The following is a 19,303-nucleotide window of genomic DNA, read 5'->3' on the forward strand; positions in this document are numbered from 1 at the left end:
TTTTGCTACTTCACTGTCAGAAAACATTTCTAATCCACCAACCTATGATGTTGACAATATTTTTTTAATGTGAGTATTCCTGAGTATTGTTGTGCCTATTCACTTTTTCCAGTGATGCCTTTTCACTTTTTTCAGTGAATTCACAATTCCAGTTTTAGTTGCTCTCTTGAAGGTCCTCTGAGGGGGGGGGGGTTACATCATCCAACCCAAATTTCCTTCCAGCCAGGTTGGTTTTAAGTTAAGAATTGGTGGAAAAATGGACCTAGTCTGGCAAGCGTGATGCACGGGGCAGCAATTCATACCCAACCTGATGAATTGTAGATATGACAACAGCTGGTATGTGAACAGGTACAATGTCCTATGGAAACAAAAACCTTCAGTATCTTGGCTTCTCCGACTTGACTGATTTTAGTAATTTAGTTAAAGGTAATATAAATTTGTCTGTCCATCTTGGGAGTAATAATGGTAGATTATTCTCAGTTTTCTTGAAGATCAACCACACTTTTACCTGCACAAAAAAAAAATTATAGTTTTCATTCTTGTTGGTAGTGATGATGCTACATTTCATCTATAATTGTAGATCTGACCAGAGTTTTCAGTTTGCTTGATAATAAACAAAACACAGTGGGTTGAAGTTTTGAATGGAATATGTTTCTGACTGGATGTCAAAAAGCAAGGAAATGTTTGGTCACTATCACATCATCCAACCAAGATTTCCTTCCAGCTAAGTTGGTGTTTAGTTTCAGGTGGAAAGAAGTAAACTAGATGGGGTTAGTCTATGGTAATCCTGTCTCGCCTAATTCATTTGACAGACTGTTTTGCACTCAACTGAGATTCTCTAGTTATTCTCTGATCGTCCATTGCAGTGTCCACTGCACTGTTCATCTTCAATACTAGTACAGCCATGTTTAAATTCAACCAATCATTTTTTGATAATTGATGTGGTGGGGCAGATTCTCCTAATGTATTTACTGCATCTTCATGAATATACCTGCCCAATGACTCCTTTTTGTAAATAAATATTATTACAGCCATTTTTTTTTTTTTTTAAAACATAGGCCAAAACTTTATGAACAAAAAAAAGAAATGTGGTGTAAATTATGAACATGTTCATAGAAACATTCATATAACCCTTGTATATTATTTCAGAACTTCTACAGCATAGCATTTATGCATAATGTGTAAATTATGAAAAGAATTTTCTCAAACTAATCCCTTATTAATAAGTCATCAGTATCTTACTTTTCTTTCTTTCTGCAGCAGTTTTTATATTTCTGAAGTCTTTTTGGGCCAGTTTTTTTGCAGCTAAAGATGCCCTGATATCAGTCTTCTTTAATGCACTACCTCCTGGTTCCTTCCTTGTCTATGAACAGAAAGAAAAATAGATGCATATCATGGTACTGGAAGAGAGTACTTTCTCACAAATTTAATGGTAAACTTTAATGGTAAAAAAATCCAATTACAATGAAATGGACCCAACCTATAACTCCTACAAGAGTTATGACAAGTTCATTCCTGCCCCAGCATGGGGACACTGCTTCATACTAGAAATTGCTTTCTCTAGTAGAAATTACTTTCCACTAGAGAAAGCAATTTCTTAGTTCGTAACAGACAGTTTCCTACATGTGATCACAAAAGAAAGTCGAAAAGTTTTGTCTCTTAAGGAATTAAAGTTTTTAGATTCATCATCATATTTTAGTAGATTTTAACTGCATTTATTTTAATGGCGTGTATTTTTAGAATCTTCAACCTCGAGAAATTGAAGACAATGTCTTCAATATCTCGAGGTTGCATGATGTATTAGGTATGTCTGGCGTCGGGTTGAGGGCTTCAGCTGTAGTCCCGGGGTTGTCTGATTATCTAGATGCCTTCTAGACTGACAGCAAAGGTTGAAAAAGAAATTTATAAACTTCTGAAGATAGATTAGATTAAGACTCACACAAAATCACTAAGCTTATCAATTTTTGATTATTTATTATAAGGAAATGTGGAGGAGAAATTAAAGATAAATATAAAAAATGCACCTGGGGTGGATGGGACTATCCAATTATATTAAGGGAGCCAGCAAAGGATGTAAGAAAACCATTAGACATAATTATAAGATCTTTGGATTCGGGAGTGGTCCTTGTGCATTGGAGATGTGCAAACTTATCCCCACTTCACAAAAGGGGGTTCAAACAGTGATATGAGTAATTTCAGACCTCTTAGCTTCACTTCCATTCCAAGGAAAATAATGGAGTCACTGGTTAAAGAAATGATATAGGACCATCAAGAGAGAAGCGCATTTATACTTGTCACATCATGGGTTTGTTGGGGGGGGGGGCCTCTTTGCCTGACCAATGTGGCTGGGTACTACGATGCAGTAACAAAGGAACTGGATGCAAAAAATAATTTTGATATCACACACTTGGATTTCAGGAAAGCTATTGATACTGTTCCAAATACATAAGACTGCTGTATACATTAGAGCAGTGTTGAATTAAGTGAAAGTGACTGCTATGAATAAAGGGATGGTTGAGTGGGGGAAGATAGAGTGGTTATCGATGGACACTACTCTTCGTGAACTAATGTCAACAGTGGATAAACTAAGATAGTCCCACCCAGCACCAAACCCACAGGGTTCAATGTTGGGCCTATTGTAGTTTACCTTATTTACTGATGAGGATATATTAGGATTAATGTCTTAGTCTATAGTAAAAGAAAGGTGGTTAATGACAGTAATGAAGGTATGCTGCAACAAGATCTGAAAAAGTTTGGCAGTTGGGCTGAAAAATGGCACCTGCAGTTTAACATTGACAAATGTAAGTTATATAAGGGTAGCAGTAATCAGAGTAATGTCTCAACTGTGTGGTACTACACTCAGGGTAGTGGGAAATGAAAAGGACATTGGGGTAATTATGCAGTATGATATGAAGTTCCTTCAGCAGTACAGACAGGCTGCCATGACAGACCATGGGGTTTTGTCAACGGTTAGGCCACACCTTGAGTACTGCATGCATGTCTGGAGGGTGCATTTGAGGATGTAGAGTTGCTACATCCTCAAATGCACTTCAAGTACAGAAAAGAGCAATTAGATTGGTGAGGGGAACAACAGAGTGCTCTTACCAAGAAAAGCTTCAGTTCTGGAAATGGCAGTGTCTGGAGACTAGGCACATGCGAGGTGATCTGATTGAGGTGTTTAAGGCTTTGAATTGCTTGAGCAAACTCATTGCTGATGGGATTCTCCATCTTGCCAAGACTATGCACGAGGGGGCATAAACTCAAATTAAGGATGGTTGCAGAATAGATGTGTTTAGAGCTTTCGACCAATGGGTGGTTGATTGTTGGAACAAGCTTTCATCAGTTCTTGAAGAGTTTTAATAAATTCAAGGAAGAACTAGACAAGCTACTGGAGGAGAATTCCCTCCCCCCCCCACCTGGCTGATGCTGTATAAGCTTGCTTTCTTATATCAGTTGCCACTATTCATACTAATATTAATTTGTGCCTAATCTGTTACTTTTATCTAATTAATTTAGAGATATTAAAGATGTTACAGGCTCTATTATTTAAGAGAACAAAATCATCTTCACATAAACTGATTAAATCATTAGACCTTCCACAATAAACTTTGTAACTTGCATTCTTTTATTAAACGGTCTACAATACCATCAAGAGTGAAGATAAAGTGCAGACTACTCCACTCAAAATTTACAGAAATTCAAGTTGAAAATCTCAGCAAGTACTCCCTGTATTCTTGCCTTCAATCTATTCAATGAAAACTCCCATGTATGGGAGCTTCAGAAGGGAGGGGGGATATATATATACCTGTAGATGTAACTGTAATTTCGTACTCTGCTAGCTATTTAAATCTCCAACAAAAACTATACAGACTGTTCCTTTGTAATTACTTTCTATTCCCTAAGATATTAAGAACTCTTTAATTTTTTTGGGCTTTCAATTCAGTCATATGTATAAGCCAATTTCATTAAACTAACTTTCCATTTTAAATGTGCCTGCAAGTCTCTACTTGTTTTATCCAACCAATTAAATTTAAATTTTCTTCCAAGCTAGTTCTATCTTATCTTATTTACAGAGTAAATTAATCTATAACTATTTATATGCAACTTCATGTTAATCGTCTTGATTTTTCTGATGTCTGCTATTCTGATATGGCCTAGTTCATCTACAAATTCCAGTTCTTTGCCATTCAAGCTTCTATCATTAGTGGTACTTGTGTTGATGACTTTGGTATCACATTAGCACTGTGTTCTCTCTGAGCCAGGTTATGTCCAAATTGATTAGTACTTATCTTGATTACTCCAACCTACTGCAGCAATAAGGTTTCAGCCTATTTCTCCAATTTGGTCAGCTTAATCCCCTATTGGCAGTCGTTGATCATTTGTTCAGTAGCCATATAGCTTTCAAACTAGAAAAAGCATGAGTGGTCACTGAATAAGGATCCCAGTTCATTCCCAAACCTAGCTAAGGAGATGAAGGTCTCGAAGTGCTAAGATGGTGGTACTCTTTTCAGTAATATGCTCCTGTGTAATAGTTCATCCCCCTCTACTACAAATAACCAAAACCTAAATGTTTATAGCAAACATTTATATATATATATATATATATACACAGGGTGATTCACTACCAGTGCGACAAACTTACAGGAGGTGTAGGGGGCACAAAGATGAATCGGAATCACATAGCATTACAGGGTCCGAAATGCCTTTGTCATGCGAGAGGTCGTGTGAGCGAAGAAGAACAAAAACAGCAACTCATTAGTGTAGCAGAAATCATTTTAATGAAAAGTTTTACATTGGCAAAAAGCCATGCTACAGAAGGTTTTCTAAAGTTCGACCAGAAGCAGTCACACAGGCTTCACAGTGCCGCCGCATGGAATCCCTAACGTTCTGGAAGATTCCTGGCGTGTCTCGAACCTCCCCGGCAGCTACAGAGAAGCGGGCGAAGAGGTCTTCAACTGGATCAACGACGGGGGGTCTCGTAAACCAATGTCTTCATTTTACCCCAGCAGAAGAAGTCCAGGCATGATAGGTCCGCCGATCTAGCAGGCCAATGACCCGGACAACCACGACCTGTCCAATGCTGTCCAAATGTAACGTTTAGGTGTTGGTGGATGTCACTGGTGTAATGTGGGGGAGCCCCATCATGCTGGAACCACATTGAGCAGCGCAACGACTGAGGAACATGTGCTTCTTCAATAAGTTCGGGCAGGACTTGCTGTAGAAAGATCAAGTATGCCCTACCATCCAGACGAGGGGGCAGAAGGTATGGTCCAATGAGGTGGTCTTCAACAATACTGGCCCAAACATTGACAGAGAAACGGCATTGAGTTGCATGTGTTCGCGTACCATGGGGGTTCTCCAAAGCCCACAAATGGGTGTTATGTTGATTTAAGGTTCCCCTCTCTTGTGAAACTTGCCTCATCCGTGAACAATACGGACACAGCAAATGCGGCGTCTGCCGCACTCTGTTGAAGAAACCAAGTAGCAAAAGTCCTCCGGAGTGGATAATCCGCAGGCTCCAATGATTTGGACGTGTTGCAGATAGTATGAACTCATTTGGTTTGTTGACAGTATCCTCCATACAGTGGATTGGGAAATACCCACTCGTTGGCCTATCACTCGAGTACTTGTACTCGGATTGCCTTCTGCAAGACGTAGGACATTCTCCTCATTGTCTGGTGTCCTCGTCATTCACTCTCGATTCATGGTACCTCTCGTGAAACAACCAGTCTCACGTAACCTTCTGTGCACACGTGCTAAAATCATATGATAAGGAGCACGCCTGTGCAGGAAACGTTCCTGGTACAAGCGCAGAGCTGCGCGCCAGTTACAGTCCGCAGCTCCATATGCGAGGTGCATGTCGGCCAGTTCAACGTATGAATACTCGTTCATCCTACTGCCTCGGGAACCGGTTCGCAAATGCTGACTTCCAGCGGGATCGCTGTTCACACGACCTTCCGTTCAACGTTCTCTAGTGCATGACAAAGGCATTTCGGACCCTGCAATGCTATGTGATTCTGATTCGTCTTTGTACCCCCCACACCTCCTGCAAGTTTGTCGCACTGGTAGTGAATCACCCTGTATATGCAATTAAGGTAGATTCCATCACCTCTAGCCATTTTACACCTGAAATGGCTGCTTTGTGTCACCTCCAAAAATATTAATGTTCAGTGATTACCAATCAATTGTAGCTGGACAAGTAAATGACAGTCAGATGCTTATCTTATCTGTTCTTCTATCACCAGCTTGTTGTTTCTTCTACAATCCAATTTATGCACAGGGCCCTATAGATTATAAATATCTAGTTTCTTAAGAACACCACCACATACAATACATACTAATTTCAGGTCTGGAAAACACCGGTAATTGTGATTTAGCCAAGGGTTAGCTAAAGCCCTTGACTAAATCACAATTACCGGTGTTTTCCAGACCTGATTGCAACTTGTGCCCTGAAATTAATATGCATTGTATGTGGTGTTCTTAGGAAACTAGATATATTTTGTAATAACAGGACAACCAGAAATGTTTTCTTAAAGCTTAACCTCCTGATAACACTGATCAACACGTAAAATGTTACGAAATCGAAAATCACATTGAAATTTGTCTATTGGCTCGTTTTCAAATTGATTTTTAATTGACCGTATTTATCTTCCGAAAGATATTTATAGAATTGGGTTAGATCCATTTCTTTAAACATAACCTTTAGCATATCATCATTTTGCAGATCAATCACTTCCAACTGAAGGTCTGATGGAAGCTCCTCAATTGTACAGCCAAATGGATTTTGAAATATGGAAATGTCTTTTGCACTTGCATCAAGATCCGAAAAACGCTGTTGTAACTGTAGTTTAAGTTCAGAAAATATATCCGCCGCGATTTTTTTTGGGAATGGGGATTTCGCTAATATTTGAAATTTTTTACAGCATGGAAAATGGTCAAACTTGGTTATGTGATTTGTGTTTCAAACAATGCAAATTTTTGACGATATGATTTTACGAATGTTTCACATATGAGCACTGTTTTCCCCTGTAATTTTAAGTTAAATTCGTTAAGATATCCCATGATGTCTGTAGCAAATGCTAATTTCCATAGCCATTCATTGTTAGATAATAGTGGTTGTGGGCAGTTTTTCTCATTTAGAAAAATTTCTATTGCTTCTTTGAGTTCAAAAAATCTCATTAAAACTTTTCCATTGCTGAGCCATTGAACTGCTGTATGGTAGGGCAAATCAGGATATTCGGCTTCAATTTCTAATAAAAAATCACGAAACTGACGATGGTTATGTTAAGTCCACGAGAGCGAATAAATTTAACCGCTGACACAACTGGTTTAATAACACATGACAGATTGAGGTGTTTCCCATAAAGAAAGCCTGCTGGTGAATAATACAATGAATTACCAGAGGTTTTGAAAATTTAGCTTCTTCACAAGCCTTAAAAATTTGTCCAACTAATCCTTTCCCCGTTCCACACATTTTTACCACCATCAGTTGTGACACACATTTTAACTGATTCCATTGCAAATTGTACTGTGTTAGCGTTTCACTTCCTTGAAGATATCTTCGCCTGTAGTTTTTCCATGCAGACTATTCATAGAAGCTAATTCTTCAGTAACCTCAAACTCAGTATTGACTCCTCTAATAAACAACAACAATTGGGCAGTATCAGTAATATCTGTACTCATCAAGAGCCAACAAAAACCACTTGAAATTTTTTGCCTCGTTTTTTAATTGACTCTTGATGTGGCTCCCAATGTCCTCAACTCTTCTAACAGTTGTTCTCCTCGAAAGACTGACAGATTGAAACAAATCCATTTTCTCTGGACACATTTCTTTGGCTGCCACAAGCAAACATGATTTAATTAATTCACCATCGGTAAATGGTTTCCCTTTCTTGGCTAATAAATGAGCTATTCGTAAGCTTACTTTAGTTACTGCTTCATTATAATTTTTTATTTTAACAAATAAATTGCGTTGTGATGATGCATTACGTTTTAAACTTTCCAATTTTAGCTTCCTTTGATTTTCTGTGAGATTTGAATATTGTGCCGCGTGCTTACTTTGGTAATGACGACGTATTGTACTCTTTTCGCACAGCTATTGTGTCATTACATAATAAACATGATACGTTGTCATTTATTTCTATGACAAAATAATTCACACTCCATTCAGCTTTAAAAGCACGACATTCGAAGTCCACTTTTCTCTTCATATTTGGTCTTGAGGGTGACCTGGAAACGGTGGGTAATAAATAAGAGGGGGAAAAAAGATCGCAGAGTGCCGTGACAGACAATACTACGTGCGCCGCTAAAGCAAAACTGAGAGAAATGCTGGCAACACTTGTTCTACAGTAGACGACAGAATGCGAATATGCGACACCAGTAGCGCCACGTGCGGTCATTCTCAACTCGACTATCGGCTATTGCAGCGCATAATTTGATTTATTTTTAATTTTTTTCATGTAAAAAACAATACTAACCCGCGGGCCGTAGTTTGCCAACCATTGGTCTACATCAAGGGATCCACCATTTTGTCCAAATCTTAATCCTTCTGAACCACATAAGATCACAGATAATGAGCATAATGACCTCATCGGGGATCAAGAACTACCGAACAATAAGAGCTTTTGGCTCTTGAAGCAACAACAGTGGAATCTTCTAGATCACTCTTAGAAAGTGACATTTCATACTCAAAATAAAAAGACTGATAAATTCTATCAACAGAAGGTAAACTCACTGTGTCTAAGGATGTTGATGGTCCAATGGCAGCAAGGAACATGAGCCACGTTCCAGAAGAATGGAAACTATTTATAGATGCTTCTAAGTTGAGTCTTAAAGCTGTGTTATTACACAATGCTAATATGCTGCATTCAATACCACTTGCATTGCTGTCCACAAAAAAGAAATTGGTGCAAACACTGAGAACATCCTCTTAGGTGTACACTATCAGAAGTATGAGTGGCAGATGTGGTGTTTTAAAGGTAATCACCATTTTTATTAAGACCACAATAGAGTATTGTTGCTTTCTCTGCGAGGGGGATAGTAGTTGGAGAGGAGTTGGCCTCAACAAAAATAATTATCACTTGGAATCAAGAACGTAGCATTTGAATCTCTGGCAGATCCAAATAAAGTTTTGCTGCCACCACTCCACATCGAACTAGGGCTCATAAAAAATTTTGTGAAGGCTTTGGAAGTGAGAGGTCCTCCATTCACATACTTGCAAGAGAAAATTCCCAAGATTTATTACAGACAAGATTAAGGAAGGCATTTTCACTGTTCCACAAATAAGGCAACTTTTCGAAGACGAACAGTTCGAATATGTCCTTAGTGATAGCGAGAAATCAGCGTGGAAAACCTTCCGAAATGTTGACTGGTTTTCTAGGAAACATTATAAGCCAGAACCTACAAGGCAGCTGCTTGTGGAAGATCATTACTACTTACAAAAAAAAAAAAAAAAACTGGGGTGCAACATGTCATTGAAAATGCATTTCTTTCCCTCACACCTGGATTTCTTCCCGCTAAACTGTGGTGCCGTCAGCGACGAACATGGTGAGCACTTCCATCAAGACATTGCAGCAATGGAACAACGATACAAAAGCAAATGGCGTGCCACCACGTTAGCCAATTATTGTTGGATGGTGAAATGGGATGTTCCCGAAACTGAATACAAGCGAAAGCCGAAAAGGTCCAGTGTTTGATACAGATGTGTTCGTAGCTACATCTTACTGTCATATAAATAAAAAATACCTTGTATAAATATAGAAAACTTTTTTTCCATGTTTGGCACCAAAATTTATAAAGTAAATTTACTTTCATTCCCATAACAAGATATGACCCATAATTTGTTGTTCAGTGTAAAATGGTATCATCATTATTTCGAAAGTTGTCAGCAATACTTCAGCAATGTACTTTTTGACAGTAATCACTATAATGTTTGAATATGAAGTTAAATATTAAAAAAAAACTAATATTTTTTTAAAGCATTTATGTCCTTTAAAAGTATGTATTTTAAAGTATTATCCATTTTTAATAAGGTTCCAAAAAAACACCTAACTAGGAAAGGGGGGTAGATAATTTACAATATCACTGAAGCTGTTTTTAGAAATGTATGGGGTAAGGTACAAAGCTGCATCTATTTAACTTTAAGAATCATACTGGCTGTCTTTTGATTTCCTTTCTTTTTTTTTTTATATAGATCCAAAATATTCACTATCATTTTTTTCTTAAAATCAATTTAACAGCCCATATAGACAGAGTAAAAAGATCCACTAGATACTGATTTTTATTTTACAATGAAAAATCATTATCCGGTTGGTCAAGCAGTTTAGTTATTTCTACGTTGGTTACCTTGGTTAGGCATATTTTTGGATGAAAGTTTTATCAAAAAAGAGTGTACTGCTACTTATCTGCAATGTGAAAACTGTCTAGATTGAGAATTTCAGGACTTAATATTTCTCAATCAGTATAATACCTGTAAAACAATATTTATAACTAATACTCATTACAAATAATAATATATTTCTTTTATGGAGAAGACCTGTTTATTTCTAATGCAACAATAAGGAACTCTTGCTGATTTGGCTTACAAAATAAACTATTTTAATGCTTTTGTGGTAACCTACTTTTGCTTTTTAAGTTAAGTACAGAAAAACTAGTATTGTGCACGCACGTGTGTATCTTATTAAGTAAATAGAAGATTGTAAAAAGAGAAAGTAATATATAAAAACAAACTGTCCACTTACCCTTTCTACAGATATCATTCGTCCATGTAATTCAGTACGATGAAGATTCTGAATACATACAGATGCCTCTTTACTCGTTGACATTGTAACAAACCCATAGCGACGGGCACCTGGTGTTCTTGCATTGGTAACAATTTTGGCTCCAATAACCTAAACATCACACAAAAAATTAAATAATAATGTGTGTGTATTTAGTTCCACAATATGATCTTTTTTAGACTTTATAACAAAATATTTATCTGTCTAATCTAATCTATAACTATTTTTTTAAAACCATGAAATTCAAAAGGGTTAAGTTTTATATGACAAACTGCATGTGTAGTGACAATACTTTTGCCCAATATTTTAAGTTTCTGAAACCAACCCAGCTAGCCATTTTTGCACCAGTCTTTGGTATCTAACTTCCAGCAGCTCACAATTCTTTAGCATCTTTGAAATGACAGCCTTTCAAGGACAGATTATGCAGGCTACATAATCTGGAATGTAAGGCAAACTATAACATGTTCAGTGATGGTCAAACAGTGGCTTTTTGGCTATGAAGGGCATTAAAGATTATCTCTCTCTCTCTCAGTGCAACAGAAACTTTACTGGCCTAGAACCCTCCTTTAGTTCCTAACTTTATCAGCAGATCGCCAAAATAAAATAAAATAATTTTGTTTTATTGTTGGCAATAATAATAAAACAGATTCACAAAACAAAGCCATTTCTAACATACTTTTAAAATTGTCATTCAAATTTGGAAATATGCAAATTTTTATTTGCTCATACAACCTGGTTATACAATTGCTTGTGATCTTGGGTTGCAGAAATGAGAGAGGGGAAAAAAAGTACAAATCCTTACTTCTCAGAATTAGTATGATGAGCAAGCCTGTATGTTTTTCTGCTGTGATGAGCAGAGCTCACTTGCAGATATCAATAAAAAAACTTTGTTAACTTAAGAATAAACCATTTTTAAAACTACAAAAATGCTTTTGAAACCATGGCATATGTTTCATTATTTTTTATTCATTTACTGCAATATTTTATGCATAAATACATAAAACATGACAATATGAATATCTCACACTATATTACTGCTTTCATTTGAAATTCTTCAGTTCACTGTATTAATTGTTTGGGCTTTGTCATACTTTCATCATGTTCATTTACTGATAACCTGGAAAAATCAACAATATATAATTGATTATAGTAGATCAATTATATGTTATTGATATGTGTAATATGATGCATTTTAAAAATAGCCTCATGGGATTCCAAGACTGGATATTTGGGCTCAGTTAGTTTGCCAATTTCTGCTTTCAAACTAGAGAGGAAATGCACATCAAGTATGTGCTCTTTACCAGGGGGATGAGAATTATTTTTACAATTAATCAGAAGCAAGAATTCCAGAACCAACAGGAATATCACTCTTTCTATAGTACAGTGAATGTCTTCACATCTTGCACACTTCATGCTTATCCTTCACAAAATTTGCTTTCATTTTGTTTATGTATGATCTAAATTTATACTTGTGTATACACAAACACCATATTGTCAGAATTATATGAATATCTGAGATTTCGGAGAAAAATGAGACATACCCACCAAATATATGACAGAACAAATATAACAGAAACTGTATCCGTGCTAAAAGTACACAGATCAACAAAATACAGTAAACTGGGTTAAGCATTGACCCCAACAACTTCCAAGGGGAATCATGCAATATTAGCAATCAGCCTTCAATGCCATGCAGCAAAACTAGATCAGTTCTCAAACTGTGGGTTGAACCTTCCCAGGGGATCACAAGCTTTCTAAAATTGTCTGTGATTTTCAAATGATTTTTTTAATATATTTTTTGTTTTTTTCTGTTTATTTCCAGTGCAGTTTTATTTAATAAAGACAACCTTATAATATTAATAATATTAGACCTTTATAATATTACAAGCAAACATATTTATATATCACAAATAAGCATACTTGTAGCATAAAAATATACAAAAAAAAGAAGAAAAAAAGTAAACGACTAAATCTTGCCCAAAGCTAACCTAAACAAAATTTTGGGATAAACTGCAGCATCAGCTTCAGTATAAACTGACAAAACAGCAACAATTAGTTGAACTGACTGCTGTAGAAAGAAAGATTTTTTTTTTTTTTTTTTTTTTTAGGAGCATTAGCAACTAAGGCCATATTGCTCCGGGATATGCGGTGGTCATTCCCTGACCTTTCCGCATCCTCTGTATTTGGTGGTGACGGGCTCGAACCCCGGTCTAATCAAGAAGCGTATGCTACGCACTGCTGCTGCTCCTTCCCACCTGGCTACGGAGGCACCTCTGTAGGAAGAAAGAATAGCTGCATATATGCTCTTAGAGTTACAAAATGTAGCAACCACAGAAGTGCCAATTTGCATTATGAACCAAATTTTGGGTGTGATTTTCTGCATGCCATTTAATTTCATAAATTGTATGACTATTATTTTAAGGAATAAAATAAAAAATATACAGCCACTCCATGACTTTTTTCATGGAGTGGCTGTATTATTTGTAAAAAATGTCATGGAGTCATGACATGGTCATGACTCCATGACATTTTTTGAAGTTTTTGCCAGGAGGGGCAAACTTAAAAAAAAATCGTGGAAACTTATTTTGCATCCCATGGGAATAAATGGAGGTATCGTAAAAATATTGTAATGTGAACCCAATAACATTTTTTGGTAATTCAATCCAAGACCTCGGAAATTGAAATTTTTGCTATATAACAAAGCTATTTATCTTTCTAAAATGTCATTTTTATAATGGAAATTGCACTGCACTTTCATCGTTTTCATATGTTCTGTTATAAGAATCAATTTTGAACGCCTTTGTGATATTTTTCTAAAACATTTCTGGGGGTCACTACCATAAAACTATTTGCACTTTCCGGTTTATTGGGCTTTTCTGTTAGTGCAATCTATTATAAACTGGTAGTAAACTCGATCTTATTGCATTTGCAATAATACCGATAACTGGAATTGTGTGGGTTTCGCTGAAATCTTTAATCATACAAAAAAGAAATACATTTTCAGAATCTTCTCTTCATTCCTATTTATTTATTACGATGGTGAAGGGAAATGGGCTAACGGAAAGCACTGGCAGTGCTACGAAATGGAACAAAATTGATTTAGAAATGAAGATGATCAATTAAGAAGTACGAAGCGGGACAAAATTTGTCATCTATTGCACGGAATTAGGTCCTGCTGCTTCAACAGTGAATACTATTTTAAGGGACAGTGTGGGTATAAAACAACATGTTAAAGGATCAATGTATTTCACACCACGGCCAGTCCACCCCAACAGTGATCACAAAACAGCATTTAGGTGCTGTATCGAAGATGGAAAAGCTATTAATAATATGGATGGAAAATCAGATTTAGAAGCAAGTGCCCATGAATCTAATGGCCATTCAAAGCAAGCATTATTTATGAAGATAACGATAAGTACGGCAAGCTGCAAGTCAACTTTGTGGCAAGCAACAGGTGGTTTAATAGGTTAAAGCATCACACTGGTTTCCAAAGCATTAAAGTATGCGGTGAAGTTGCCACTGACGATTCTACAGTTGCAGAAAAATTTTGTGATGTGTTAGAAAAAACCCCTTCTAAATCTGCACAGCCATCAACTTCTGTAGAGGCGTGCTTTTCAACTGGAGAGTTAATTCTGGCATCAATGCTCGAAAGGTAAAACTTGCTGACAATTATGCCTATCTCCTCTCTTTTTGCAATTTTATAATTTTGTAATTTTTGTCATTTTGTACACTTTTTCCTGTGCACGAGATGAAATAATTGAATAATTCTTTTTACATGTTCGGCGAACATTTCTTTTTTGCTTCTATCAGCGCCATTGTTTCAAGTGCGAAATTTCCCTAAATAAGCATTTAGGGAAATTCCGACTTATGTAAAATTCAACTTACGCAGTGTTCCGCGGAATACAACCCTTACATTAATCGGGGAGTGGCTGTACATGACATTGTAAAATACAGTAACATTGTTTAAATAAAGGGGAAAAGTTACAGGCTGCACTATAGAGGTTTTCCTTTACCTAAAAAGGAATTTATCTAATCTCTGCTGACAGAGTCTAGATAAATTGTTGCCTCCATAGGTAGGCTTAAGAAAATTCAAAGGCCATCCGAATTGTTACATACATGAGAGAAACTTTATAGGGTGTTTTTTTTTTTTTTTTTTTTTGTTGTTAGTGCAGCAAAAGCTTGACTTTCTTGCATCCCATAGGAAAAAGGGAAAAAAATTTTAAAAAAGGGGGAAAAAAAAACAAAATTGATGTTAACAATTAAAGGGGGCCTACTTGATATTCCAACCTTTACAAGTGCACATTTGCTGATAGTGGGGGTCCTTGCAAGAAACAGCAACACAATCTGATTCGTGCACCTGGTAATAGCCTGCAATAGGTGAGACTCTTAAACAACTGCTGTATCCAGTTTTGTAGTAATATAAAAAGATACCAATTCCTGTGTATCTTATTTAAAGACATGTATGACATTTTACAAAAAAAATGCCTATAATGGATAAAAATCTATATAATTTTTGAATTTTATATGCACAGATTACTGAAGGACAGAATTAGCCAGACTCAAATTATCATTGCCCTGCATTACCAACAGCTAATATTTAGAATTTTGTGGCTGTTAAATACTTCTCATTGAAAACTAACATGAAAGAAGGATGCTCTGCTAATATTTCCTTAGTGAGTCCATTATTAATAGCTCATAAAATTTGTGTAGTGGTCTATTTAGCCAAAATAATAAATGTGCTGAAAAATTACTTTAAAATTAATCAGTATACAAAACACTCTTCCCACTCACCAGTGGGAAGAGTGTTTTGAAAATTTCCACCACACTGTAGTTTTGCCATGGATGTTCTTTCCTGCTAGAGATTACTGATTAAGTATCTATACAAGTATTAAAAACCTATTAAGTCAGTTATTATCATTGTTCACAACACCTTGCATCTCACAACACAACCAGGTTTGCCCATAATGAATGCTGTTTATGTTGCATCCATTCTTTTAAAAAGCCAGTATAGTGCATAATTTCAATTATAATGATTTTCATATTTCAAGAGTTATGTACTGATACAAAATTCTCACAATGAGGGAATTGGTTGGGCATGAAAACAAGTGATGAGTTTGCGGTCTAGGAATTTCCCCCACCCTTTCTTAGTTAGTCTGCGCAAGCGTGGCATTTTGCTCGTATGCATATAGGGAGCAATTTTACAGTGTTTCATAAAAGGGGAACAAAAGCCTTGGTTTAGGTGGTCAAAAGTAACTCTTAAGAATGTATACTTCACTCTCCAGTACCAAATAAAGTGCAACAAAAAAAAAACTATAACAATGTTATCCAAGAAAAGCACTACTGCTTCCCACTTGTTATTATCTAATTGTGCTGACAGCAAGTTCACTGCACACCAAATTGCATGAAACTTTTGAATATGCCCTCATAAATTCACCCATTAAAATGTTGAAGCACGAGGTCAAAGTTAAGTAGTAGTTTTGACCAGATATTTTTATGATTATATAGATATAGGAAATCTGTGAAATTGATACCAAAAAAAATTAAAAAACATCAATAAATAATTCTGTATTTCATTATGTGAAATTCTGACATTATCGATCTGATGCATACATTTAATTTTTCTTATTTCAATATTTTGAATAATATTACAGCTACAATGCATATCAGCTGAATATTTTAAATGCATTTTACCTTTCCATACTTGGTGAAAAGTGCTTTTAAATCAGCAGCACGTGTAGTTGGAGCTAATCCTGTAATCCACAAGTTTCGGTTGCTAACAACAACACGCCTCACTCTTTCACCTATTTTTTCCAGAAATGAAAGAAATCACTTCATTAGGAAACTCTAAAGTAATCAAAAAATAAAATAATACAAATTTACCAGAAAAGTACATTGCAAATTACAGCACAGACATGCTGACTTTTATTTCAATTCCACTTTTTAGAGTTACCAGTACCTTTGCCTCTTAACCCAAAATAAAGTTGATGTTCAAAATACAATTTTAATAATCTCACAGCACAGCAATTTCTGTATAGTATTAGTTGTAAATACCACTATGAACTATTAAAATTGCAAGGATTAACAAAACTTTGATTTTTGAAGTCACTAAAAGAATACAAATCATTATAAACTGAATGGGACAGCTTCAGATGTATACTGATATCATAACGATAAAAAGCATATCAAAGTGCAGAAGGCATTTTCCTTAAAATGTCACTAAATATTTCCTACATTTTTAATTTTATTTTAAAAATTAAAATTAAACTTGAAAATAAATTTTAACTTTAAACTATTATTTTACTCAACTGCCTATAGAAACTATACACACGGTAAGTTAAGTAGCAGTAATGGCAAATGATGCAAGAAAGGAAGTTTATATCGCATTAGCCCAAAAAACAAACAATAATAATAAAAAATAAATAATAATAAAAATAAATAAATAAATAAATAATAATAAAAATAAATAAATAAATAAATAATAATAATAAAAATAAATAAAATAAAAATAAACTAAACAGTTCACTCATCTGTTTCAGACAAGAATTTGTCTAGTCTTCCTTGAATTTATTCAACCAGTCCACTTCTACTACAATAGATGGAAGCCTGTTCCTATAATCAACCACCCTCTAGCTCAAGAAAAACCTCTGCATATCTATCCTGCAACCATTCTCAAATAGAAGTTTCAAATGGAAGAATGGCATTAACATTCAGTATACCCAATCCATTGAAGGCTTTAAACACCTTAATCAGATCTCTGAGTGCTTACTCTCAAGATGTGGCAATTTGCAGAACTGAAGCCTTTCTAGGTAAAACCATCCTTTTGTTTCCTACACAAGTCTGGTTGCCCTGCTCTGCATCCTTCCTAAAGGGAGCCCTCCAAACCTGTATATAGTAGTAAAGATGCAGCTTAACCATTGTCTTATATAAAGAGATAACCTCCTTATCCCTGCTAGCAAAGTTTCTGTATATCACTGACAAAACCCCATGGGATGTCGTAGAAGCATGTCTGCACTGCACAGAGAATTTAATGCCCGACTACACAATTACTCCCATGATCTTTTTTTCTTCTCCACTACCCTGAGTGCAGTACCACACATTTAAGTTACTCTGGGTTACTGGTACCCATTTCCAATACCTTTCATTTGTCAATATTAAACTTAAACTGCCATTTCTCAGCCCATCGACCCAATTTTCATAGATCTTGTTGCAGTAGCCCATCCTGATGACTGTCTAAACACACTGCCAACCTTTGTATCACATACAAACTCAGACATTAAGCTGGTATATATACCTTCATCAATATCACTGATAAATATTGAAATCAACAATCAGACCAGCAATGAAATCTCGGTAACCCCACTAATAACTTTAGTCCATGAAGAGCAGTGCCCATTGATAACCATTCTCTGTCTTCTTCCACATAACCACCCCTTTATCCATAGCAGCAACTTGCCCATAATGCCACATTGCTCTAGTTTATACAGAAGTCTTATGTGCAACAGTATCAAAAGCCTCCCTGAAATCCAAGTAAATTATGTCAAAATTATTTTTTGCATCCAGTTCCTTGGTCACTGCATGATGATAACCTATTGGATTGGTTAGACAAGACTGCTTTTTAATATACCCATGCTGTGATAGTAGTATAATTGCATGCCTGTCCAGATGGTCCTGCATTACTTCTTTAACAATGAAGTCAATATTTTTCCTGGAACAGACATTAAACTAACAAGTTTGTAATTACTCATGTCGCATTTTGATCCACTTTACGAATTGGGGATACATTCGCACATCTCCAGTCCATAAGGCCCTTCCCTGAATCCAAGGATGCTTTCATAATTATAGCTAAGGGTTTGCTTATTGCCTTTGCTTCCTCCGTTAATATGACTGGATAGATTCCATCCATCCCAAGTGCCTTTTTTATGTACATCTTCAAGAATTTCTCTTCCACTTTCCTTTCAGTTATCAAAAAGTCATTTACCTCCTCTTTAGAGTTCGATAAACTTCTGGCATCCCCTTCCCTAAAGAATCCCTCGTGTGTCAATGTAGATGCAAAAGACCTATTCAATTTATTAAGAACCTGAGTAGAGTTATTAACAGTTAACCCATAGATATCAAGTGGTCCAATTCATTCAACCCCTTCCTTCTACTGTTAATATAAGCATGGAAGTCTTTGCTGTTTTTCTTTGCCAGAGAGTTCTCAATCTGCCTTAGGTTTCCTAGCCTCCTTTTTTTTTTATATAGGTTTTATATGCATCCCATGCATGTATATAAATATTTCATCTGACTTCCATTTAGGTCTAAGCCTTGAACAGTATTTTTTCATTGGGATGAAAAGCCTAGGAGCTTCTTTGAATACTTCCCATTCAGAATTTGCTGTTGGTAACATCATCAGTTGGTCCCACTGCAGTCACCCTTACGAAAGCAAAAGCCTTTCCAGTTACCCTTGACACAGTCATTATGCCTATAACACTCCTACTCTCAATTTTGTTTTCCTAGTGCTAATATCAAAACAAACTGACTTGACT

General features: G+C 36.0%; 1 protein-coding gene across 2 annotated transcripts in view; it reads right to left on the bottom strand.

Annotated features, from left to right (window-relative positions):
- Nucleotides 1-19,303, bottom strand: part of LOC150091473 (uncharacterized) — a 189,736-nt gene that overhangs the window by 60,048 nt on the left and 110,385 nt on the right. For both annotated transcript variants that reach the window (XM_090375758.1, XM_090375749.1), the window contains exons 8-10: nt 16,470-16,579; nt 10,740-10,889; nt 1,243-1,363 (exon numbers count right to left, since the gene is read on the bottom strand). In XM_090375758.1, the coding sequence (XP_090231884.1) occupies nt 1,243-1,363; nt 10,740-10,889; nt 16,470-16,579 (381 nt within the window). The remainder of the gene's footprint in view (nt 1-1,242; nt 1,364-10,739; nt 10,890-16,469; nt 16,580-19,303) is intronic.

The sequence above is a fragment of the Mastigoproctus giganteus genome, chromosome 1, assembly GCF_048544385.1.
Source record: "Mastigoproctus giganteus isolate SK-2022 chromosome 1, ASM4854438v1, whole genome shotgun sequence".
NCBI lineage: Eukaryota > Metazoa > Arthropoda > Arachnida > Uropygi > Thelyphonidae > Mastigoproctus > Mastigoproctus giganteus.